The following is a 27,266-nucleotide window of genomic DNA, read 5'->3' on the forward strand; positions in this document are numbered from 1 at the left end:
GGAAAGGGGGGTACATGGCTCGCCCAAGGGCCCCCTACTCCCAATCCCCAAGGACCCTCCAACCAGGTGATCCTCCCTCACTTCTCTGCCCCCCGGGGTCAGGATATGATATGATATATATGATATGATAGTTATTTATAACATGCTTAATACCCAGAGGTTTCTAAGAGCAGGCTCGGGATCGAACCTGTGTTGCTTCGTGTCGTCTTGCTTCCAAGGTGAGCACGTTGCCGATGAGCTATCCCCTCGATCCAAAAGCAATGGCCTTTCCCTGGCGACCTGAGAAGAGGATCCAGGGGGAGCAGGAGTGAGAATACTCTTAGGGTTCTCAAACCACTGAAAGGCAGATAGGCAGAGTCTAGCCAGTGTCACAGTCTCAACAGCTCTACACAAGACAAACTGTTATACACTACACAATACATCACTCTTAGCCACTGCTGATTATTAGGAGGTGTGAAATGAGGTGTCCTATACTCTACAGGCTATAACTTGTAATTCACACCAGCAATAGTCAGAGACGGAGGGCATTCCTTTATACCATAAGAGAAATCACTTGTGGTAGCAATTTAAAAGAACTGTGGCTTTGGACAAAGAGGGCATGGACCATTCATTTTTACGGTACCTGTTCTGCACCATTTCTTGAGTCCATGGTTGTTTCTGGATGTTAATCCACTGCTTTCCGAAGTAGTTGCATCTCTGCCGGTTATCTTGTTGAGATGATCAGTCTCGGGCATTTCTGAAGGATGCTTCTCGGCGTTGTATTGGCTGTTCGATACTCCTAGTTAATACAAAGATGCACATAGTCCGTTTTAGCAAGGGAGATCAGCGAAAATATAGTCCACAAAATGTACATCACCCTCCTCATTCATGTGAAAAGGGATCCCCTAGGACTAGCCCCTTGTCTGCACATATGCGAAAGAGTTTCATATTCACTAAGGCTGGTTTAAGCAGGTACAAGAAGGGTGCTATGCTTATGGGACACAACCCAGTAAAAGCTTTTCTGGGAATACTTCTAAACTGGTTTTGTCAATGTTAGATGGGAGGCCAAGCTCAGGTGAGACCCAAAATGCTGAAAGGATAACTGCAGTATCAATGCTGTGGATGCAGTAAAGAAAGCATTTGGCACAGGGACAGGATCATCCCTAACGATTTAGTCTAAAAGATACACAGGTTTGAAGATGATTTGGATTCTTGGTTGGCAGCTTAGTGCAATTTACTTCTACAAATGAACCATGTGTTTGTCAATTAAAGACAAGTGCGGTCTTCAGTTGTTACATATATTCTATCTTCAGGGGAAACAATGTTATGTGAACTACTAGCAAACTAGGAGGCATCAAAAACTAAATAAAGGCTTTAACAGGGTTCCTGTAACATCACTCCTATATCAGGTGTGGATGATACCTACTTCTCTTTCAAGTTGATTCGCTGTTACAGTGATTTTTCTATGCCCTCTGGTGAGGGATGTAAAACCATTCAACCTAATGACAAGACACTGGTTCCAACCAAAAGATACATCAAACTTGTTCTGGGTTGCAATGGTAGAGCAGTCAATGAGGAGAATACACCACACAGAATTAGTACCTGGCGAGAGGGAACGGAGGTGTTACCAGACAGTAATCCTGCCGCCCTGAGCCTCCTCAGCGCTGGAGGCTGCCATCTCCCCTGCTGGAGAATGAGGTAAGTGGCGCCCCCCTCCAATCAACCCCTCTACCTCATATTTCCCTCCCCTCCCAGCCCACTTACCTTATTCATTCTGGTCCGTATCGGGAGCGAAAGCGCCGGGTACACTTCTGTCCCCGGTGCGTCCGCTTGCGATATGCAACATACCACCATAGAAAAGGGAGAAGGGACTATGTGTAGTCCCATCTCTGGCTCCATGGCAGCCATTTTTTTTTTTGCTTACTTTTATTTTCAAACTTTTTAATGGCCGCCATGGAAAGGGAGAAGGGAATACGGTGGCCATCTTTTTTGTTTATTTTTATTTACTTTTTTCAATGGCCGCCAGGAAAAGGGAAAACAGACTTTGTTTTCCTTTACATGGCGGGTATTCTTTTTTTTCGGGTTGCAAAGCGCTGCAGCATCTCGCAACCGAATAAATATACTATTAGTACCCCCGTCTAACGGGCCGGGGTACTAATAGCGATAAGCCCCTCGACGATGGGGAGGGCATTAACACATCAGGTAATGCCCCATGGCCTTCGTTAAGCATTACCTGACGAGGTAATGGCGCCTGTCTCAGGGCTTATTGCTTAACTAATGCTCCCTGTTTTTAACACATAAATACAGACAGAAAGCACTCTGTTTTGTTTCAGTATTTATTTGTAAAAATTGGAAAAAAAGTGGAAATGCAGGTCTCTTGCTTAGCTCTCCAGATTGTCAGTAACATGTTGTAGGTCAATGGCTGTGCAGTCTAATACATTCATTTTTTTTCAGCCTTTCTGCATTATTTTACTTTAAAAATGTATAAATGGATGTAGAGATGTTGTTCACATCAGGAGCAATAACAAGAACAGCTTGTTTGTTTCGAAAATGAAAGTGGATCTTGGCTTGATGTGGAGGAACCCAGCAGCTGTGTGAGCATCAAATTGAAGGCCTGCATTTTTCATTAAAATAAATGTGGCAACTTATTTTGTCCAGAGCAAATAATAAATGTGGATAAATACAGATAAAACGGCCCAAAAATAAATATAGATAAATACAGACGGAAATCTTTAAAAAAATAAAAACCATGGGCCCACTAGCCTATAACACATTGTAAAGCAGCGTATGTAGAAAAACAGTAAAACGGTCATAGGCAGAGCCATCCAACTCCTAAACTCAATGTCTATCCCAGTACTGTATGGTAGGTAAAATACATATAAGGCTAAAGAGTGGGTGAGAAAAGGGGATCCCTAGACAATAGTAAAGAATGAATGCACAGTCATAATGGGGGCTAACAATGCCAACAGAAATCACAAATGTAATCCTGACAACCTCTTGTACACAGTAACGCTATTAATATATGGATTATAAACTGGATCCTGTACCCAGAGGGAGGGAAATGAGGTGGTTAGCATTTGCAACCATAACCAGAAGATCAATAATAAGGCAAAATAGGCTTAGTCATACGGAACAAGGCCAATACCAATGCCGTCTCATTAAACCCCTTTCAAAAGGATTGCTCCAATATAAGCACAGCTAGAAACAGTATCACAATTTAATTGTATCACAGGAGAATAGTGCAGTGATTAAAAACAATTACATCTGTAGTAAATCCTAGGCATTATGGTTATTTTGCATAGCACTTCATGCCATGGCTCCTCTTGCTTCTAAGCGCTTGACCAGGAATCAAACCCATGTTACACAGCGTTGTCCTGCTCCCAAGACTAGCGCATTGCCCTTGAGCTATCTTCCATGCTAAAAATTCTAGTTTTTTGTAGAAAATTCTAGCGACGCAAGGGGGACCCATACAAATGTGCATGTTTAAGAAAGTACCTTAAGTGGAGTTTTCAGAGTTGGTAAATTTCCCCATAGGAATCAATGGAACAAATCCACTAAACAGAACCAAGGTTATAGAATAAAGTCAGGTAAAGTACCTCTTTTAACCTACAGTTGCCAAAGAGGCACAATCGTATGACAGAGTAGACCCCCCTTGGAGAGCTCCAGTCCAAGATTCGAGATCGACAGGAGCAGAGAATGAATGAAATTAATTCATCCCAGGCATGGCACAGAGTCAGCTCTGCTAGACTTACAAAATCAGCTACTAGAAAACATGGACAAAGGAAAGTCTGCAATTCTTTTGCTCCTCGACTTGTCGGCAGCGTTCAACATGGTCGACCACAAGATCTTAGGAAGACACCTCACAGACTCCGGCCACTTCTCCCAAGAAGCTACCATCTGGATAACATCCTTTCTGGAGGGTCGGGCCATGAGGGTTTTCTCAGACCAGGCATCTGCCTCTCCATCCCCGATCGGTTGTAGGGTGCCGCGAGGCTCGTGCACTTCCCCTACCATCTACAACCTCTTCACCTTACCTCTATTCAATGACCTAGAAGAATTCGGCATAACCTTCACCAATTATGCCCATGATACACAAATTCTTCTACCACTACGGTGACTATGAGGAAGACTTTAAAACCTTACAGCATACATATGCAATCATCCAGGCCTGGATGGCGGCAAATGGCCTTTGTCTCAACGGGGACAAAACGGAAATCCTACTGGTAGGCCCCAAGGAGACACTAAAAAGACTAGACAGCAAATACTGCAACTTCCAAATCGAAAGCACTGTAATCCCAGCTACGACTGCAGTAAAAACACTGGGAGTCATTCTGGATTCCACACTTTCCATGGCTAGACAAGTTAGCTACATCTCGTCATCAGCAGCACTCACAACTAAAATAATTAATACTGTCAAACCTCACCTCTCCTCCAAAAACTGTCTCAATATTGCAAGAGCCACAATAGGCGCAAGGTTGGACTATTGTAATGTCCTCCTCCTAGGTACATCCTCCAAAAACATGAATAGACTTCAAACAACACAAAACAATGCTCTCAGAGCCGCCCTCAACATCCCCAAGACAGAGCATATTTCTCAGGGAAGACAAGATGCCCACTGGCTCCCTATCAAAGAGCGAATTCTGTTAAAGTCAGTCACAATCGCACACAAATGCATATCGCAGTCAGCACCCCCTATTTTACCGAAAGAATACACCTAGCACCTACCTTCAGGCCCAAAGGTAAACCTACACTCACACCAACTCACAATCCCTGCCTTTAACAGAGTCAAAGCTGGAGGCTCCAGTTTTGAAGTGCTAGCGCCAAAATCTTGGAACTCCCTACCACTCAAACTTAGGAAAGAAACCTCCCTCATGGTCTTCCGAAAGGCCCTGAAGACCATACTTTTTAAGTAGACGACACCCCTGCCACTATTGCATACCATTGTACTTGTATATCATGTTCTGTAATTATCATGTATTGTAATTTATTATGTACTGAACATGTAAACTGTACGTATGTAAAACACACAAATTGTCCCATGTAACCTGCACCTAAGTGAATATACTGCAACAGCGCCACAATGCCCTAGGGCAGTTGTGCGCTTTATAAATGGAAATAAATAAATAAGAAGCAGGGCATGATTTGGGCCGAAGGATTTCAATGGTGAATCGCAGAGCAGAGGGTTTGTGACATCCCACCACTCTAGGACCCAGGGCACCCCAAAAAAAAAATATTGGACCAATAGTAGAAGGGCCCAGGACTCAGGGGCAAGTGATTACGGTGCCACATTCAGAGGACTTTTTCTGACGAGCGAAAACAAATAAAGTAAGTACCCAGCTTCTTTTACAGGCCAAGATATATGCTCAGGTACCCAGGGACATGTCACAACCACAAGGTGGTCGCTATGGCAATGCTGGCGTCTAGGCAAAAGGACTTTCCCTTCAATGAAAGTGGCTCCACGCACGAGAGTGCCATTACGCTTTTTGTGTCAGCGGTCCAGTTTATTATCAAGATGGCTGCCGGGATTCAGAAAGCATTTAGGTTGCCAGATCCAAAGCGCGGGTGCGTTGCAACCCATTCGCTTCATCAGCCCCCCGGGTAAGATGCAAAGCCCTATTGTGCTTTCTCCGAGTCAACTAGCTATCTGTTAGTCTTTCCTTCTTATTTGCTTTCCTGAGCTGCTAACTTTTCCTCTTTCCGCAGGGCCCCACGCTGTCATTCGAGCGTCCGCCAGGAGCTTTCCCCCCAGCGCTGTCTTTCCGCAGCTTTTTCCCACGTTTCTACGCTGCGGCTCTCCGCCCCAGCTTTATGGCGATTGCCTCCCGATATTACCTAGCTCTCTGCTTCGGCATAGTTGTTATCTTGCCTCCTGGGATTCCGCGGCTCCCCGCGTTGTCATATCAGCGACAGCCCAGTGCTTTTATCCTCTCTGAGATGGGGGTACTTTGTTTCTTCCTGCCGCCTGCTTCCACACAATATCGCCTGCCCCACGCTGAAGGCTTCTGTTCATTCCGCTTCATTTGATACTGGGAATTCAGTCCATGACACACTTCTACAGCTGCTTCCAAGGTTCTATAGCCTAATTCTGCTCCAGAACTTGTTATCTACAAAATTTCTTCTTTTACTCCATTCATATATTGTCGTGCATTTTTGACACTGTCAGCCTCCCTGCTTCTGCAAGCTCTTCCGGACGGATATTATGTGCACATAAGAAATCTACTGCCACAGAGGGATTGACTACCTTCGAGGGTTTTTATGCCACAGTGCTTTTCACTCATACCTCAAGGACACTTCCTGCCCAGTCACTGCAGCGACTTACCTTTTGTCATCGCAGGAGGTCGTTACGGCGGCAGGGAAGGATCGGCCCTAGCTCTACAAGGACCGGCTTTGGGACAAGGTAAAGACCAAACTTAAGAAGGAGAGGAGCAAGACATTTCGTAAGGACAGCTCATCGACATCAGGTGAGGATTCTCAGAGTTTGAAACGCCAAAGGAAGGCACAACTATAGGAGCTGATCAACTCTGTGCCAGGATTGTCGACAGAAGTGCAGACGTTGAAGGCCGAAAACAACGCAGAGACACATATGTTCAGTCAGAGACGCTGTCCATTCTGATGCCCCCACAGGGGTTCTCACCTCTGGGAAATTCGACGGCACTCTGGGAAAATTGCAGGAGTTCCTGGATGCCTGCACTGTTCACTTCTTGTTCAGAGAAAATACATTTGGCTTAGACAAGGCTAAAATTGGTTTCATGGTTAGTAATATGACTGGGAACGCCTTGTCAGGGGCTACACCTCTGGTGATAGCCAGTAGCCCCGTGATAGCAACGTATCCGGCTTTCATCCAAGCCCTGAAGAACATGTTTGAAAATCAGGAACGTACCTTTCACGCATTCGAATCCCTTCTGGATGTGAGACAAGGGAATCGGGATGTCCTAGCATATGTCACCAAATTCAAGAGATTGGCTCAAGAGGTCGGCTGGCCTGAATCAGCGCAATACACTATATTCCGTCGGGGACTAACGGAAGACATCAAGGATGAGTTAGTCCGAATCCCTCACCCTACATCTCTTGGCGAAATTATTTCTGCAGTCCTACAAATAGAATTCCGACAACAGGAAAGAAGGGAGTAGAGGAGGAAGACTAGAGGACCTCCCTAAACTTCTAGCCCTAGTCTACCCCATCCACCCAGAGAAGTCCCACCGACAGACGAACCCATGCAAGTGGGAAACACCAGAGGACCTTTAACCTCTACAGAGAGACAATGGAGACGTGACAAGGGGCTCTGTATGTACTGTGGGTCTGTTAGGGAGAATTCTCTGTTTAGGCTGAATTTCCTAACCTAGTGAGTCCCCCAGCAGCTTTGCTGGATTTTTGGGGTTTAATTTTTTCTCCTGCCAAGAGTGAGACTCTTTTACCCTCACTCTGGGACATGATTTGAGTGTGTTCCTTTGACTCTAGATGTGTTTAATGGGCTATGGGGTCTTTTACTCCATAGGGCTGCATGTGTTTTTGTGATGTGTGTTACACAGCACCCTCAGTGCAGTAACACAGGGGTGTCATAGTGACTCCCCAGTATAGACTCCATACCCTGGGACTGACTACTATCTACCAGGGCATGTAAAGTCACCATTGACTTTACTAGTCTTAAATTCTGAACAGAACCAGTACAAACCATCATACTGTGGACGTACTGGCTGGGGCAATTCGATTGCCCCGGGGTCTGTTAGTCGAGGGGTCACGTCTCCGTCCCCCCTGATCGAGTTTTGGCTGGTGGCAGGGATACTACTTTTTATATTCAACTGCGAATATTTCTCTATGGGATTTTCTCATTGTTTGAGGCTACTATCTTTATTTATTTAATTGCGATAGCCTTGAACATACCGCCAGTTTATTTAATTATTATTAATTCTCCGGTTGGTATTTTTTGTCAAAACTCGGTTCTAAAATGGCGTTTGTCTTCTCTTCTGTGACTCCAACCCAAGTCGAGCCCTTTGTTCCACTTTTTGACTGGCTTCTCCACAGAAGCCCTCCAAAGTGGTGCCACTCTCTCTGGGGTACTTAGGAGGGGTGGAGGGGGATTTAGGCACCCTGGACTGAGTTGCCTAGGCAACTCAAGTCGCACTCCGTCCTGATTGGCCCAAGTGGTGAGCCGGCCGGCTCACCACTTAGCATGTTTGAGTGACAGCTAGGCTGAGTGAATGGGGGTTTTCTGCATTTGGGGACTGGAACTTCAGAAGTCGCCACAGGACCTAAGAATCCGACGAGGGAGAAGCTGATTCGACCTGCCACGACGACACCACCGGTGGAGCCCTGCTGGACCGTCTCACCACTTTTCCCAACGACAGAGGAGATCTCCCGCCGGAGAGTCTTCTTCCTTTGACTGGTGGGGATAACCAGTTCACTGTCTTTTCGCCTTCCCGACGCATCTCGTGGCCGCCTTGCCTGTGCCAAGCACCCCGGCAACCGGAATACCACGTTTTACCACGACCACGAAATAAAGGGTAGTACCTTTAACCGGAAAACTCCGCGGCTGGTTTCTTCCCTGGCAGTGCAATGACCTTCAGCTTTCCTCCAAGTCGAGATCTTCTCTTCCCCTGGACGACGCAGAGACTTGCACCCGCTGCCAGGAACAACTGCCACCGCTGGAGGATCCTTCCCACTTAAGGTACCGTGTTCCGCCTAGCTTCCCTTGCCACCGACTGTACGGGGTAGATTTAGCCCCTGGCTTTCGAACCTGGGTTAGCCTGGGACACCCTAGCTATACTTTTCTGAGCCTCTCTAAACTCTTTTCGAACTCTCTGCAAGACTTTCAAAGCCTAGTGTAACTGTGTGATCTTGGGCCCATTTGTGCTCTGCTCTCTCTAAGAGTGGGCCCAGCCTATGGACTTTGGCTCACAAGTGACTTTTGCTCTTCTGCCCTGCTAAAAGTGTTCCTAAATCTTAGAGTGGTGTATCTTTCCATATTCTGTCTTTTTCCCCTCCCTTCTTCATGAACTTATTGGAGTGCCATCTATAGTTAAGCGCTCACCTCAGTCTGGAAATAAGTGGTATTAACTAAGACTTATCTGATAAGGAATAAGGGTTGTATATATTATAATAGTAACTGTGTTTAGAGTGTTTTACAATAAGAGTGCTGGAGTGTTTCAAACAGTGTGTTTTTAAATAAATAAGTATATACTTTGATACCAAAGCTCTGGTCAGTGTTTGCTTGTATTATTGTATCTGAGTGCCTATTGTGTATACTTTGCATACTGCCTAACTCTTCGTTAGGGAAGTCTGACTGCTCAGCCACAGCTACCAGGTAAATCTGGGTGGTACAGACTGCTACCAAGTGGATTTACTGCTAACACCTGTAGTCCTAAATCTTTTGCAGTGTTCCCAAAGGGAACTGCACAGGTTTCTGCCTAACAGGGTCTGACCTCATGTCTTCCGTGACTGCCCTGAGGTAGCTCCTAGGAAGCCGGGAAACTACAGACCTTGGCCCCAGTAGGGACCAGAGACCGAGGTGTAGTAATGAGTCCCTATGTTCACCTGACCACTTCTGCCCAACCCAAGGACGACAGACTCATGGTCCTCAAAGTTACTATCAGATGTCCATCCGTAGATCCGGTCTCCACTCTAGATCTACTGGATTCCAGAGCACCCGGGCTGTTTATGGATAGCAGGTGGGCGAGAGACAACCGCATACCTTTGGATTAAAAATCGAAGGCACAAACCGTAGAAGGAGCGGACGGACGTCCTCTCTGTTCCGGTCCTGTTACACAACAGACTACTTCGCTTCTCATGACCATCAATCAACATACCGAAGACCTCACGTTCGACATCATCAAGGTAGCCCATTTCCCTTTGATTTTGGGTATACCATGGTTGCGATACCACAACTGCAAAATCAATTAGGAAAGGAACACTGTACTCCTTGCCTCCCCTATGTCAAAACGTGCCACTGTGATAAAACCGAAGGCTTTCTCGGATCTCGCCTTTCCTCTGTCCTAGGACCGGTTCTTCCCAGCCCTCTAATCCATGAGATCAACAAGATACCGGAGGAGTATTAAGAATTCCACAAGGTTTTTGAGGACAAGATTCCTCGGCAGCTACCACCTCATCGCCGATGCCCCTCATCAATGACATCCTTGAGGTGGGTCAGATCAGAAAACTTGATCGGCAAGGGGCATATCACTTACTGCGCATAAAAGGAGGAGACCAGTGGAAGACGGCATTCTGAATGCCGTTTGGCCATTTTGAATACCATGCCATGCCCTTCGGCCTGCTAAACGCACCAGCAATCTTTCAAAGATTCATGGATAGATTGTTTTCGGATATCCTGTTCCAATACGTAATCGTCTATCTGGACAACATCCTGGTTTTCTCTCCTTCACTTTCGACCCATAGAAAACGGTATATGACGAAATTACCGAGTTAAAAAGAGTTAAAAAGCATACCACCAAAAGTTCTAACTACTTAAAGTTCAAACCTTTAGTGGTATGTATGTTTGGTGGAGTTGGTAATAAAACATTTTTTAAATGTCTGCAGAGGCTGCAGGGTTGTCCCCCGCAAGACCCCACCCCCCCCACCATACCCGCAGCTGACCCAAAAAAAACCCCAGACTTTTAAATGCAGTAATTTCTGTCGCGGGAAATGTAGCCGCGGATAAATCACACAGATCCATAGAAAACATCTCATGGAAGTCCTAAGTTGGTTAGCAAGAAACAATCTGCTTGCAAAACCAGGAAAGTGCCTGCTCGAGGTAAGGACAGTACCGTACCTTGGTTTCGTCCTCTCCAAACAAGGGATCCAGATGGATCCAAGGAAGATCTCTGCCATTTTGGAATGGCCAGCTCCTAAAACAATCAAGGAGATACAACGCTTTCTGGGAGTAGCAAAAGTCTACCGAAGTTTCATCACACAGTTCTCAAGAACAGTTCTCCCCATTACCCGTCTGCTCAAGAAGGACAATCCTTTTTGCTGGGACGAGGAGGCAAACAACTCTTTTCAAACTCTTAAAGACGACTTCAGTACTGCGCCGGTCCTTAGTCATCCTGATCAGCAGAAACCCTTCATTGTGGAGACAGATGCCTCATATGGGTCCCTAGCAGCCGTTCAAAAACCCAACTAGAAGAAGACCGATTTGAACATCCTATAGCCTTCTTTTCTCGCACCTTAGCACCCAGCGAGAGAAGCTACTAGGTCATACAAAAAGAGCTCTTGGCCATCAGAGAAGCCTGCATGGAATGGCACCATCTATTACTGGGGTCCCTTCACAAATTCAAGGTCCGCACAGACCCTAAGAAGTTACACGTTCTGCAGCAAATGGAATACTGAAATTCTCGCCAAGCCCGTTGGGCGATTTTTTCTCTCAATATGGGTTTCGCATTACCTACATCCCAGGTACGCGAAACACAGTAGCAGACGCTCTCTCACGCCAAGGGGAGGAAATCCATGAATATCTAATGATAACGGAAAAGGTTTTGGGAGATAAGACCTTCATACTGACCATCACCTCCATTTTTGACCAGATCAGAGAAGCCAATGTCTGTACAGCACTCACAGATTGTCTCAAGGATGCTCCTCAGGTTTCCCTGAAAGACGGCCTATATTTCCACCAAGATCCCTTGTGGATCCCCACATTGCCTCTTCAACAGAAGGTCTTGTCATGGGGACATGATAGTCTATCTGCTGGTCACAAAGGATTTTGGTTACTCAGGAATTGCTGTCCTGCACGTTCTGGTGGCCTTCTCCAAACAGAGACGTAAAGGAGTGTATGGAATCCTGCCTTGTGTGCGCGGCTAACAAGTATTCCACCTCCAAACCCATTGTTCGATTAGAACAAGCTCAAGTCCTGGAGCTCCTTAGACACACATTTCTTCATAATTTGTGGTTGACTGCAGCCATAATGGCGATAATTGACGCCTTCATAAAAATGGCTCATTTTACACTTTTACCGGGAATACCGACGACTCCCCAGATGGCCTCAGTTTTTCTCAGAGACATCTACGGTCTTCATGGTTTACCTATCTCCTTAACAACAGACCGGGGCACTAAATTCACCTTAAAATTCGGGAAGACCCTCTGTGAATCACTAGATATCGATAGAGCTCTTTCTTCAGGTTATCATCCCGAAACCAATGGACAAACAAAACGGTTAAATTACACCCTCTAACAGTATCTTCGAGGTTTCCCTACTAATACACATCATACTTGGTCTGAATTGCTTCCCATGGCAGAATTTTCATATAAGAACACTGTCAGCTATACAGAGCTGCAAAAGTCCTCTTTTTAGGGGCTGTGGGTGAGGACAAGTCAATACACTATACACAAGATCCCACAAAAACAGCTTCCTTCCTTCACGTTCTGAGTCAGTTCCTGGACCTCTCTCTCCCCCTCCCCCCGACACTTTTACCTCCACCAATTTAACATATATTTAGGTAGACCTCCATGGATTTTCAAAAAATATACATATTTTATTATTCATAAAACACAATTCAATAAACAAAATAAAGTGCTTAAAAAGAAACATGTTCATACTTCATTTTTCTAGATCTTTTATCTAAAATATACACACAGACTGGCAGTACATCCTACTCGTGTATATGCATGACAAAGGAGAGACTAACACATTGTTCATTTCTCATTCGTCTTCTTATGAAACAACTCATTGGCCCTCATTACGACCCTTGCGGAAATGGAAAAACGATGGCGGAAATGCAATACCGCCATCGAATAGCGCTCGGTGCGATTATGACCCGTCACCGCAAAGTACGATGCCATTAGCGACACCGCAGTGAACGCCAACGCTAACTGCACCAAGTACGTGCGCGCGCGCCATGCCAAACCGCAATTACCACCATGGCGCAACGGTACGCAAATTCTGACCCCAGCGGACATGCACCTAACGCCATCAAGCACGGCGGAAAGTACCATTCCGCCATGGTGAGAAGTACGGCATCGCGAACCAACCGTAAACGGCCCTACTGAGTGCCTGTACACCGCTCCCTGGCCACATTGTACAACTCCCCGTAGGTTCAATGAAGCCACACAATGCAACCAGTGAAATGTACAAGTCATCCATGCCTGCCAACGAACAAATGAATCTCAAGAGGGGCCAATGGAAGCTGCAGGGCACAGATGGCACGAATACAGAAGCCACACAAATGGACATGACCTCAGTCTCCCTCCAAGAAACGCACGCAAACACAGGCACCTGTGACCAGCCATATTCTGATAATCACATCATACCACCAATCCAACTGGCTGACCGGCATCTGTTACACAAAAGCCATTCCCCCGCCCCTGAGCATCACATCATCAAAACAGTCACATTGGCAGCCCTCATCCCTGACCTCACTGGGCTTCGTAGGCAAACGCGCCCAGCACAGTACCACGCAACTATACTCCGAAGCTGGAACCCAATGCAGATCTCCTCACAATACATCGCTCCCCAAATAGGAATATGACACATCACCTGCAAAGAAGAACGCTACACGGTTCATATCAGAATAGGAATTTAATGCACAACAAATTCACCAAGGCCATACAGCCATCAGGCCATGAACCCCAAAATACATTTCACCATTGTGGGCTGCATCCGCAATAAATGACCAGCTACTTCTTGTGTGACGCCCTGTACCCTCATGGCACACAGGGGCTACATTCTCGTACGAAAAGGCAACATGGAAGCGCCTCGACCCGCAGGGCCGTCCCAATAGGGAGGCACTAGTCCAGCTGAAAGGCCGAAATGTTGCTCCTAGCCACTAGTACTGCGTAAGGGCATGTGGCCCATTGGCGATCGTCCCATAAGATCGTAATGCTGCACCACTGATTAACACGAAGCAGCAGGTGTCGGGAGTAAAATCCATCTGCAGGAGTGGCATACAGATGGCAGTGGCAAAAGGGGAGGAGATACCTGTCACCCAAACGAAATGAAAAAGAATAAAATGGCCATCAGAAATACATTTGAATTACTCACTTCAATGATCACACCAAATCCACAGCCATATGCATGCTAGCCCACTCCAAAGGATCATCACCAACCAAAAACCACTAGCGAATCATAACTATCTATATCGAGGTGAAAACACTATCACAAACGCCTGCTTCCATACTCACATGACATGTGAAACCTCCATTGAGTCTGTGCGTAATGCAGCCTGCAAAATCCACTGTTCCCCCAGCCCGTAATTCCAGTGTTGTGAAGCAACATGTAATTGGGAACGTCCGGCCTTATCGCCCACCTCGCTATTGCGCATCCCATACTATTCATATCAATCATTGCATCCTCGCCATGGCCCCTGTCCCAAGGACATGGAACAATAGAACGTTATATTCGCAGTCAGACCTGTGGGCATCTCCTCGCCGCTAGCTGAATACCGAAAGCGCCGTCCTTCGAATTCCTCATTTGCAACATCACGTCGAAAAGGCATCTGTGGCCGCTTGAAATCACTAATTAATCCATCTAGTGCGGCTGTGTGTGAAAATGGCAACTGCCTTCACTCACAAATGGGACGCCCCGCCCGTCGGTGAACCTCGGTGCAGTGTTGCATGAGGGTCCACCGTTACTCGAGTACTACGTTCCACTGACCCTTCACAAGTCTGTTCGCGACTGCAAAGATAGTATGTGAAACAATGGGACCAAAGCAGAATGAACAAATCAACCAATGTTACACTGCCATCGGGTACAAATACATGATTGTAATGGCAAGATGCCATTCGTCGAATTGCAGCGTTGTGTGCGGGACGTGCTCGCCCAAAGGGGAGAGCAGCTTGCACAGGTGGAATGAATCACCACAGGTGGAGGCCATACAGCCTGGAAACACATTAATTGCACACCCAAACCCCTTCCACAACCACGCCCACTCCGAAATGCTACCGGCAGGACTAGCCATGTTGGCCCTGGGGGACCTGATTGCACTGCAAGTACTCCAACTTCAAGAAGAAGACGAACACCGACTACAACCGGCCGCACGGAGGAGACGCAGGAGGAGGAGGAGGAGGAGGAGGGCAAGGCAGGGCCAGCAAGGGCCGCCAGCACAGCCACTACCACCACGCAGGCAGCCCGCTATCCCACGCCTCCGAGCACATCCGTTCAACCTCACTGATGAGCAGATCCACACCCTCTACCGTTTGGACCGGGACACCATAACCGCCATTGTGGACATGACACAGGCTGACCTTGTCAGCATGATAGATAGCCCAACCGCCATCCCACCCCTACTGAAGGTGGTGTCTGTACTCCACTTCCTGGCCACAGGCACCTACCAGCACACAGTCGGACAGTTGCATGGCATTTCACAGCCACTGTTCTCACGGACACTATTGCAAGTGCTCGATGCCCTCCTGCTGCACGCAGACGACTACATCTCTCTACCACGCTCGGAGCAGGAAATTACGAACGCAAAAGTGGGATTCCATGCACTTGGCGGCATACCGGGTTGCATTGGTGCCATCGACTGCACCCATGTGGAATTGGTAGTCCCACATGCCATGGAGGCCCAGTACCGCAACCGAAAACAATTCCATTCCCTGAATGTACAAATGGTGTGTGACTCCAACAGGATCATTACACATTGTTGTGCCCGATTCCCAGGATCCACCCATGATTCTATGGTCTTGAGGAACTCTACTATACCACGCTACATGGAGCGACACGCAGGGAACAGATCCTGGCTACTCGGTGAGTCTCATTTCAAGCATGATAGTGTGGGGTATGTGATGCGGCAATGACCTGGCAGGAAGGGGGGGGGTGCGTAGGTAGCAATGGCATTCCTCTGAATACCTTCATTGTCCACATACAGGTGATGCCAGGTATCCACTGAAGAGATGGCTCCTTACACCAGTCCGCAACCCACGGGACCAGCATGAGGAGGACTACAACCATGCCCACTCACGTACCCGTGTAGTCATTGAACAGGCATTCGGCCTACTGAAGACTCGTTTCCGCTGCCTCAGCAGGTCTGGCGGGGCACTCCTGTACCGACATGAGAAGGTTGCAAAGATGGTCATGGCATGTGTCATGCTACACAACATGTGCGTACGTAGAAATGTGCCCATGCCCCCTAACGCAGAACCGCAAGCACCTGAAGATGGTCATGATGAGGGTGGGGATGTGGCAGCACCTCAAGGAGTCTGCGAGGCACAGGAGGGCCGTGACATTCGTCAGCATATCATAGATGCATGCTTCTAGCACTCACGCCTGGTGGCTGATACATGGACACGGGACTTGTGGCACTGTGTGTGTCTGGAACATGCACAATATGGACTGTACGCCTATAATGGCCACGTACACAAACATCAATGTCCACGCATCTCATTGTATGATCGTGCATTGTTCATGGCATATGTGATATCATGTTAAACACCCTATCGACCCGCCACCCAAGTAAGCCCAACACACCCCCTCCACCCTCCTACCTCCCCCCCGAACACCAGTGTCCAAAGATGCTCATTGTCAGTGGGCAGTCGCTATTGCAAACCCCCTCTCCGGGTATCAGGGGCACCCCTGCCTGTGGAGCGCAGGTTCCTCCCAGATCTACGTTGGGGGCTGCCCTGGACGGAACTTGCAACGGATGATGTCTCTGCCTGCTCACGTCCATGCATGTCCCTAAGGGTTTGTGAGAGCTCAGTGAGCACACGGCGCACAGCGGCAAGTTCAGCACATACGTCTTTGGACGTCGCATGCAGTTCCCCCCTCAGGCTCTCGGTGCTTCTCTCCATTTGTACTCTCAGGCTCTCGGTGCTTCTCTCCATTTGTGCCCTTAGTGTCTCTGTACTTCTCTCCATTTCTGCCCTAAGTGTCTCAGTTGATGTTTCTATGGCTGCCTTAGTACCCCCACATTCATCAGCATGGTCCTTGAGGAGCGTGGCCAGTTGCTGCTGTTGCACGATCACCTGGTCGAGGGACTGTTGCCTCTGCTGTGCCATGGCCATTTGCGGTGGTGTCACAGAGGGGCTGGTCACCTCATGTTGCCTTGCCACAGGGCTTGTGGGGGATGGCCAGTCGTCGTCTTGTGGGTGCCCCTGCGTGGTATCCTCATGGTGTACGGGATGAAACAGACAGGGGGATTGAGACAGGTCATGGATGGATCTAACTTCGACATCCCCGTTTTCTGTGTCGGAGCATGCTGCCATTAATGCAGTGTCACCTATGGTGCTGCTGCCACCAGAAGCAGTGCCTTCTGTGGCATCCATTGGGGGGGCCTGTGGTGGTGGTGGTGTTGTGGCCATGCTGGCTGCTGGGGTGCCTGTTGAAGTCCCCTCCTGTGTGCTGGCACTCGATTTGTGCTGATGCCGTGTCTTGATGCGTGCAGCTGAGGTGGAGGGTCTTTGGCCGTTGGTCTTGGCCCTCTTTGCAGGTGTGCTGGTAGGGGTGTCCTGGAGCTCGTCGTTTGAATCGGACCCTGTGGTGGAGTAAAGGAGGGCGAGCGTTATTAATGGGTCTGTGGAAATTGGAATGGCAATGTATCACATGCATTGGGGTGGTACCTGAGGGTGATTTGGGTTGGGGCCTTGGAGGTGGTTTCATTTGTGTGTGGAGTGAGGGTGCAGTTGTTTTGCAGCCTGCAGTTAGGGTGTGCCTGCTGCACGTGTAGGGGTGTTTTTAGGATTTTTAATTATTTATGTATTTAATGTGACTTTTAAAGTGTGCTATCAGGCCTATGCATGTGGCCGTTCTCCTGGACATGTGTTACTGTTGCACTATGTGGACACGTGGTACTTCACATGATTGGACATTGTGGTTTTGGCATTGTTTTATTCGGGGAACCTACCTGATTCTTCGGTTGTCTGCACTCCTTTCTCCATCCATCCGACTCCCTCTATTCTCTCCATTCCAATAGTGGAGGCACAGATTTCTTCCCAGGGGGTCAACTTGATGGGTGATTCCGATCCCCCACCGGTAGCTGTGGCAATGTTGCGGTTGGCAGAAGGTATGCTACGGACGCGGATCCGCAGGTCGTCCCATCGCTTTCTGCATTGCTGTGGGTTGCGGGGTGCGGTCCCCACCGCACTTACCCGCTGTGCCACCTGGGCCCATATGGCCTTCTTGTTCGCAAGTGCCGTCCTGGTCATTTGCGTGGAGAAGACGGCGGCAGCATTCGCCTGGAGGGTCTCTGTGAGCACGGTGAGTTCCTCACGGGAGAAGTGGACCTGCCGCTTGCGGTCGCACGCTTTCTTCGCTGGTTTTCCCATTGTTCTTGGTTTCACTAGGGTGGCTGTCGGGTTGGGATGTGTCTCAGGGTAGTGTTTTTAATGGTTGTGTGGAAATAGTGTTTTTATAGGTGTACGGCGTGATGTTTCCCGTTCCGGGACCATGTTTTTACTTCCGTTTCCGTATATTTCCGGTCACCGTACTTTCCGGTTGCCGCTCATTGCGGTGGCCGCTAAGATGGGCTGCGGAATTGCACCTAGGGCGCCGTACGGCGGCGGTGTGGGCCGTTTTGGGGTCATTTCCGCCATCGCGGACTTTGCACTTCCGCCATGGCGTGGTGCTCGTGCCCGATGGGTCGGAATGAGCCGCACTTTGCTCCGTCGTGCAATGGCGGAAACGCTATTTACGCTATGGCGGTCCGGTCGGTCGAATTCCGCAAGGGTCGTAATGAGGGCCATTCTGTCTGCTACAAAGCTAAACCTTAGACCCTCTCTCTTTTTCAAGGAGAAAACAATGTGCGAACACTTCATATGTGTTTCTAGTACGAATATTTACTGGTAACAATGCAATCAAATTAATACTATTCGCATCTCTTATTGGTGCTGTCTTCAGGGCACTTATTATTTTTCATCACGTGGTCGTGTTCAACGTGTGGCATCACAGAAGCCTGTTGTATCCCAAACAAATCCCTTCATAGCTTCTCTGCCACACACCTCAGAAGCAGAGCACTCCTCAGAATTGGCGTTGGGCTGCAGACCCTTGTTTGCAGTTCCTGTGTTGTTCACAATCAGATCCTAGTAGGAAAAGTAAATATTCGATGAGCCTTTAACATCAGTTTGGGAGACTTCATTTGCCAGTACTGTAAATTCTTTAAATCAATCCGTCTTCTTCCGGCCCTTAGTCGTTTCGTCACTGAAGTTTAAGCATGTGCACAGCGAGCAGCATTTTCACGCCCATGTTTTTTGCCATCTTGAAAAAGAGCGAATAGCAAAGAGGAATTGAATGTAGTTCTGCTGTCCAGGTCCAGGAACTGACTCAGAACGTGAAGGAAGGAAGGAAGCTGTTTTTGTGGGAGCTTGGGTATAGTGTATAGAACAACACCGTCCATATTGCTACATCCATGAGTCAGTTCTTTTGTCATTCCGGTTACCATCCCAAATCACTCTGACAGCTTGCTCTCCTACCAAAGTCCCAGCGCTCAACGACTTCCTGAGGGTCATACAAGACTACCACAAGACAGCATATACCTAACTCTTGAGATACAAGGAAAGAAACAAGAAATATGCCGACAGACATAGAAGAGACAACCCTACATGGAAAGTCGGTGATAAGGTATGGTTATCCACCCGTTTTCTCCCTAGATTGATTAATCATCTAAATTCTCTCCCAGATATGTGGGTCCTTTCACCATCACCGAGAGAATTAACCCTCTGGCATTCAGGCTCAAATGACCTACATCCAGAAGACAAATACATCCGGTTTTTCATTCCTTCCACCTCAAGGAATAGAAGTCCGACACTTATCGTTCCATCAAATCAAGCTCTCCTGCTCCCCCTACTGACATTGCAGAATACGAAGTTTCCATGATTTGTGACTCCAGGTATTACCCGCCAGGTTTGGAATCCTCAGCAAAAGAACAAAACAGTTTCACTTTCAATTTAAAACTGCTTTTCTCCTCTAAACCAACCACTGTCCTCTGGGTCATACTGACCCCATCCAATGACAGTCCTCTCCCTAAGCTCCTCCTCTTACCTCGGGAACAGGATGATCTCAAGCGAAAAGTGAATGATGTTGAGCTGGCGAGACCCCTTGACCTTGCAAATCACTCTGTGAATCAGCGGAGTGGGCGGGAAGGCATACGCGGTCATGCCGTTCCATTGAATCCGAAATGCGTCGCCCAGGGAGCTGGAGTCCTGTCCCTGCCAGGGAGGCGAACAGAGGGCACTTCCTGTTGTGCCAGGTGGCAAAGAGATCCGCCTGGGGGAGACCCTGAAGATCTCCTGAATAACAAGGTCGTTTAGCTGCCACTCGTAACTGTCTGCTCCCAACCTGCTGAGCCTGTCCGCCTTCAGGTTGGATTCCCCCTGGAAGGTGGACTGCCGTGAGGCAGATGTTTTCCAGGGCCCACTCCCACATGCTGATTGCCAGTCTGCACAGTGGAGGGGATCTGGTGCTTCCCTGCTTGCTGACATAGTACATGCTGATTAGTTGTCTGTCAGGATGAGGACAACCTTGCCCCTGAGAAGTGGAAGGAATGCTCTTAGCGCAAGCCAGATGGCGCTCAACTCCAACCAATTGATGTGGTATTCCTGCTCCTGTCAAGTCCAAGTGCTGTGGACCGAGATATCGTCCAGTGTGGCTCCCCAGCCCTTAAGCTAGGAGACTGTGGTGATGGTGACCTGCGGGGTGGGAGGCCAGAAGGGCTTGCCCGTCCGTAGGTTGCAGTCCCTGGACCACCATGTGAGGTTCGGGTGGAGAGATGGAGGAACGTTGATCATCTCGGATTGAGAGCCCCGCTCCTGGTTCCATGATGCAACGAAGTGCATCTGAATCCTCCTCATCCTTAGTCTTGTGTGTGGGACGGCTAATAGGACTGCTGCCAAGAGACCCAGGAGATGCTGGTACTACCAGGCCAAGGTCACTTCTCTGCTGAGGAAGTGAGCGGTGGCCCTCTTGATGGCCGTGATCTTGTCTTCCGACGGAAACACCTTCCCGGAGCACGTGTCCCAGATGAGGCCCAAGAATGTCAGCGTCTGCGTGGGCTGCAGCTGCGACTTCTTGAGATTGAGTGAAAAGCCCAGATCGTGCAGTGTGTTCATAAGAGCATGGGAAGAGTGGTGAACCGCTTCCGATGATGTAGCACTGACGAGTCAGAAGTCGAGGTATGGGTCGATGTGGAGGCCCGAGTTCTGAGGAGGGCAGCCACAGTATTCATGAGTCTGGTACAGACCCTGCGAGCCGAGTGGAGGCCAAAAGGAAGGACTTTGTATTGGAAATGGTATCCCATGATCCTGAACTGTAGGAAATAATGATGGGGCTGCCAAATCGGGACGTGTAGGTACGTGTCCTTCAGATCGAGGGAGCACATCCGGTCTCCCTTGCACAATGTCTCCGCTATAAAAGCTGGCATAACCATCTTGAATTTTTGTAGAGGTAAGGAGAGGTTGAGGGTGGAGAGGTCCAGCACAACTCTCAGGCCCGCCTGGTTCTTTTTTCTGAATGGCGATAATCCTGGAGTAAAAGCCCAAGCCTCGCTGAGAGGCCTGAGACTTCCTCCACTGCCTGGCTCTCCACGAGCAAGCGGACCTCCGCAAGAAGAGTTGCTGTCCCAACTTGAGGGGAGGAGGGAGGAGGGGCTGGGATGGGTAGGCGGTACCCCGTGGATACTATGGAGAGAATCCAGGGGTCAGCGAAATTCTGGCGTCAGAAATGTGCATGGAGAGCAAGCCTGCCACCCACTGGAGAAACGTGGACCCGGAGGGGCGTGTCATGCTTTCTTTCCCTCAGAGGCTGATGCAGAGGAGGGGGATTGGAAAAAGCCCTTACTCTCTCCCATTTTTGTTGCTTGTGCCGATATGGAGTCGGCGAGTGGTCCTGCCTGGACCTCCCTTCTAGGAAGCTACGGAACCCTCCTTATATACGCCCCTTGTCGGGGCGCTGCTGTGACTGGGTGTACAATTTGGGCATGGTTTTTGTCAGGATGGATAAAGACTTGGCCGTTTGTGAGCTGTTTTTCTTTTTGTCCGTGGTGGAGTGGAAGAGGTCACCCCCCCCAGTCGAACAGCAGGTCTAATATGCGTTCCTGGAGATCCGGTTTGAATTTCGTTGCACGGAGTCAGGCTGTCCTTCTCATGTCTGTGGCGATACAGATGGCACGGCCAGAGGTGTCAATATGGGCCACGATGGACTCCATGAGTGTTAGGCAGAATCCTGTGCAGTTCCCTTGGGGAACACTGCAAAAAGATTAAGACTACAGGAGTAAGCAGTAAACCCAATTGGTAGCAGTCTGTACCACCCAGATTTACCTGGTAGCTGTGGCTGAGCAGTCAGAATTCTCTCAAGAAGAGTAGGGCAGTATAAGGATACACAATAGGGCCAAAAACACAGTAGAGCAAGCAAACACTGACCAGAGCTTGGTAACAAAAGTATATAATTATGTATTTAACACACACTTTAGAAAATACACTAGCACTATTAATCAAAAGCAAGTTCAAACACAATCAGAAATGTATACACACCTCCCTTAAGAATCATTAGACAAGTCTAAGTCAAAACACCACTTTTTGTCAAAACAGAGGTGAGCGCGTAACTTAGATGGCACTCCAATAATTAAGTAAAAGGGAGAGAAAAAGGCAGGTCATGAAAATAAAACAGTTCCGAACACTTTTAAAAGACCAAAACAAGTTAAAGAAGGCAGAGTCTACTGTAGAGCCAAAGTGCATAGGCCAGGCCCACTTTAAATGGAGCAAGGTGAAATGTGCCCAAGATCACATAGTTGAGAAATGTATTCAAGTCTTTGTAAAAATGTTCAAAAGAGGTTGGGTTGATTCAGAAGGTAAAGTTAGAAGGTCTGGGGGCCAACCCAGTTGGAAAGCCAAGGATTTAAGGGTCACCTTTAGAAAACCGTAGAAAGGGAGGCCAGGTGGAACACAGTACCTTTAAAGTTGAGGAAGCTCCAGCGGTGGCAGTTGTTCCTGGCACCGGGTGCAGTTCGTGGTTTCAACCAGGGGAAGAGAGGATCTCGTCGAGGAGGAAACTGGAGTCGTAGGACTGTCCAGGGAAGAAACCAGCCGCGGAGTTCGTCGGTTAAAAGGTGCGTCCCTGGTATTCGCGGTCACAGTGGTGAAGCTTGGCTATCCGGCCGCCGGGGTGCTTGGCACGGGCGATTCGACCAAGAGACGTCCTGGAAGGCGAAATGGCGAACTGGTTGATCCCACCAGCTCAGAGGAAGAAGACACTTTCAGCAGAAGATCTTCTCTTGTTGTCGGGAAAGTGGTGAGGTCGTTGCAGCAGGGCTCCACCGTTGGTGTCGTCGTTGCAGGTGGCTGAGCTTCTCCCCTCTTCGGATTTCTTAGGTCCTGTGATGACTTCTGACATTCCAGTCCCAAAAGCCCTGCTTTTATGCAGAAAAACCCCCATTTAACAGCCTAGCTGTCACTCATACGTGCTAAGTGGTGAGCTGGGCGGCTCGCCACTGGGCCAATCAGAACAGAGTGCGGCTGGAGTTGCTAAGGCAACGCAGTCCGGGGTGCCAATTCCCCCACCCACACATCCTGTGGAACCTAGACAGAGTGGCAGCAGTTGCAGGGCTTCTGTGGAGAAGCCCGTCAAAAAGTGGAACAAAGGGCCCGACCTTGGTTGGAGTTACAGAGACGGACACAAACGCCATTTTAGAAAAGAGTTCGGGCAAAAAGACCCAAACAGTGATTTTTATATTAAATAAATAAACCGGCGGTATCTTTAACATTGCACCAAAAAGTGGTGCGTTTAAAATCAATGGGGAAATCCCATAGGAAATATTGCGGTGGAATATTTTGCGTGGTAACCACTGCCACCAGCCAGAAACTCGACAAGGGGGGACTGGACAGTGCCCCCTTGGAAACAGACCCAGGGGCAATCGAATTAACCCCTTCCACTACTGCCACAATGTGATGGTTTGTACTGGTTCCGTTCACAATTTTGGACTAGTAAAGTCAATGGTGACTTTACATGCCCTGGGAGACAGTAGTCAGTCCCAGGGTATGGAGTCTATGTTTGGGGGTCACTATGACACCCCTGTGTTACTGCAATGAGGGTGCTGTGTAACACACACTAAAAACAGAGGATACCCTATGGAGTAAAAGACCCCATAGCCCATAAGCACACAAAAAGTCAAAAGACATACCTCAAATCATGCCCAAGAATGGGAGGAAAAGAGTCTCACTCTAAGCAGGAGAAAAGAAAAAAAAAATCCAGCAAAGCTGCTGGGGGACTCACTAGGTTTGGGAAATTAGCCTTATAAGAGAATTTTCCCTAACAATGAGGTCCTGCGCCACCAGCTTGGCCTCAGCCAGTCCCGCCTTGAAACGTGATTGGCTCTGCCAGGGAGTTCTGGGAGGAAGTCTGCAATTTCCCGCCATAACCTCTGGTTAGCGGCAGCGAGCATGGCATTGGCGTTGGCCTGGCGAAGATGCAAAGACGCGTTGGAATACAGCTTCTTCCCGTACGCTTCCAAGATCTTCTCCTCCTTGCCTAGCAGCATCGCAGAGGAGGAGGCTGAGGATGACTGAGGTTTGGAGTATAGTGATGCTGCAGCGATCATCGAGGAGTGGGGCTGAGGATGGACTGATAGCAAGACTGTATCCCCGTCAATTTGCCTGTACTTGGCGTCCAGGCGTCGATTGACCGGCTGGGCAGAGTGGTGCTTGAGCCAACCCTTTTTGGCCAGGGAGACTACATGGGTCTGCAGTGGAATTCCCGTTTTGGCAGAGGGGCGTAGCGTGAGGAGTTCAGCGAAGACCCACTCTGTTGGTTGCTCGACCTAGGGTTGAGGCAGGCCCAGGTACTCCGCAAGCCCTGCAAGATGTTCGTGGAAGGCCTTGGCTGACGAGGGCATGTCAGGGTCCTCCTCCTCGTCTGTGTCTTGTGGGTCAGGAGGATCCTGCGTCGGTGGAGGAGTAGCGGGAGCGGGAGGCTGAGGTACCGGAGCCGGAGGCTGTGGAGGAGGATGGTACGGAACCGCCTGAGGAATCGGCTGAGGGGCCGGAGGCAAAGGCGGCACCGGGGCCGTGGGCACCGGCGGAGGAGCCTAAGGTGCTGGAAGCATTGGAGGGAGCACGTCCCTGATGGCATCCCTGAAAATAACCCCATCCGAGGGGACTTCATGAGCCTGAGCAACCTCTCAAAGAACATGTCTTCACAGGCTGGATAGGTAGTAGGGGATATAGACGGAGTAGCAGGAGGCTGCTGGAGCCGCTACATACCCTGCCCATACGGACGCAGCAGGAACTTGCCCAGTGCAAATGAGGGATAGGCTGTAGCCCACGTACCTCGTTGAGGCCAGTCCCACCTTGATACTCGTTCCTCGCTCAACTCCTGAAATGGCGTCGGACGGGTGCTGATGTCCGTGCTGCTCGGCTTGCTGGGCCCAGCGTCCTCCAGGTCTCCTGAGTGTGGATCGCGAGGCCTACCCTGCCCCTCTGGCCTAGACCCGGTAGGTGTGACATCCTCAGCCTGGGGGCCGGTAGAGCTGCATTTAGGCTCCCCCTCGGATGTATTGCCGGTGGCCCCTCGGGTGAAGACCCGGTACAAGAACCTTCCGGTTCCTCACCACTGTCACTGGGAGAATCCGAAGATCCCTCGGCCGGTAGCTGGAGAGGCTTCGGTCCACCGGACTAGTCTGTTCCTCAGAGACCTGATGACAGGGCATTGCACGCTGAACAAGCTTGCAAACCGTGGTCTTTGCCAAGGCAATTTAGGCAGAGGGCGTGGGGCCTGAAGTTGGGAAGAGCCCGTCACAGGATGGACACCTGTGGAAGTTGACATGCACCGGGGAGGAGAGTGACGCCCAAGGACTGAGTACCTGTATGATAAAAGACAAAAAAGATAGAAGTATCCACACGTGGAATTACATGGCCGAAGCCAAACCCAGGAGCGCTGGTGAATTCGAATTTTTCTTCGACGCGGAAAAGGGGACTGGGGTGTGGCGCCGGAGGATGGAGTTAGGGCAGCACATGCTCCCAGGGCCGCACCCCATGTCTCTAAATTTAAAGGGGAAGAAGGCTTTTTCTGGTGAAAAAGGTTCCGTGTCCTGTCCCTTGGAAGGGATGCCCATGCAGTATGGAGGAAAGGGGACGGGACGTAAGAGTCTGTTCCCTTGTTCTATTCACGAGACACACTGGTTAATATTTTGGGAAGAAATTTAATGGTGAAACTTAACATGACGATTTCATTTAATGATCAAGGAATAGTGTGCTCCACTCCAGAAATACACTATTTGAACTTGGGATATATGATATTTGTAGCATGCCCATACACAAGCGTTTCAAAGCGCGACAAGGCAGGGGAGGGGAACAAGGGAGGGACAAGACAACAATCTTACTAGGCCCAGTGACATTGAGACTGCGCAAGTGCAATGGAAAAGAGGAAAGAGGAAAAGTGCCGGGGAAGGGGAGGAGGAGCAAGTGCAGGACATAGGACCTAAACATCAAGAAACAAGACCAGCCAACAGGTGGCAGTGCAAGATTAAGTGCAGAACATCAAGTGATAGATAGTGCAGGTAGGGGACTGTAGGGTTACAGATACAGCCCCAAGTGCATGGTTGCCAGGAGGCAGTGCAGGTGTGCAGCTGGGAGGTTAGGGACCTGGGCCCGTGGTTCAGAGGGTAGCCAGGTAACCAATGCAGTATCAGACAGGAGATCAGCAGAGAAGAGGAAGAAAGAAGGCAGAAGCAAAGAGGAAAGTCTGGAGCTGCTTCCGGAACCGGAGATGGTTCTGCTCCAGTTTCAGAGAGGCAGGCAGGCTGTTCCAGAGGGAGGCTCCCACAGAAGAGAGAGATCTGTCGCCAGTGCGTTGCTTGGAAAAGTGTCCGACTTTCAAGGAGTTGGAGGTGGAGGAATGAAGGGCTTGAGTAGGAAGGACAAGTTTTGCAGTCCTTTTCTGGATGAGTTGCAGAGGGTGGAGAGTAGAGGCAAGCAGATTTAAAAAGAGGCTGTTACAGTAGTGAAGCCTAGAGAGAACCATGGCTCTAGAAACAGTGAGCTTCACAGGGAAGGAGAGGAGAAGGAGAATACCTCTGAGGAGGTTCAGTTGGTAGTTTGACTTCTTTGAGAAGTTGGAGATGTGAGGAGAGAAGAAGAGTGTGGAGTCGAAGATAACCTCAAGGTTCTTAGCCTCGCAGGTGGGAGCAGGAGGAGGGCCAAGGGAGGCCGACCAGAGAGTGAGGGGAAAGAAGGGTGCTGGTGTGCCAATGAGGAGGATCTCCGTATTGCTTGCATTCAGGCAGAGATCAATGGCAGCACACCACTCTTGGATTGCACAGAGACAATCAGGGATGAGAGAAGGAGAAGAGGCAGCAGTGTGGAGCCTGAAATCGAGCTGGGTGTCATCCGCATAGCACTGGAAGTTGGCGCAGAGAGCGGTTAGATCCCTGGGGAACACCGCAGGTGGA

General features: G+C 49.1%; 1 protein-coding gene across 8 annotated transcripts in view; it reads right to left on the bottom strand.

Moving 5' to 3' along the window:
• The window catches only part of LOC138567561 (uncharacterized), a 2,466,350-nt gene that overhangs the window by 716,033 nt on the left and 1,723,051 nt on the right, over positions 1-27,266 (bottom strand). For all 8 annotated transcript variants that reach the window (XM_069645900.1, XM_069645903.1, XM_069645902.1 and 5 more), the window contains one exon: positions 623-778. In XM_069645900.1, the coding sequence (XP_069502001.1) occupies positions 623-778 (156 nt within the window). The remainder of the gene's footprint in view (positions 1-622; positions 779-27,266) is intronic.

Source organism: Ambystoma mexicanum, chromosome 2p (genome assembly GCF_040938575.1).
Source record: "Ambystoma mexicanum isolate Mex_15411 chromosome 2p, UKY_AmexF1_1, whole genome shotgun sequence".
Taxonomy (NCBI): Eukaryota; Metazoa; Chordata; class Amphibia; order Caudata; family Ambystomatidae; genus Ambystoma; species Ambystoma mexicanum.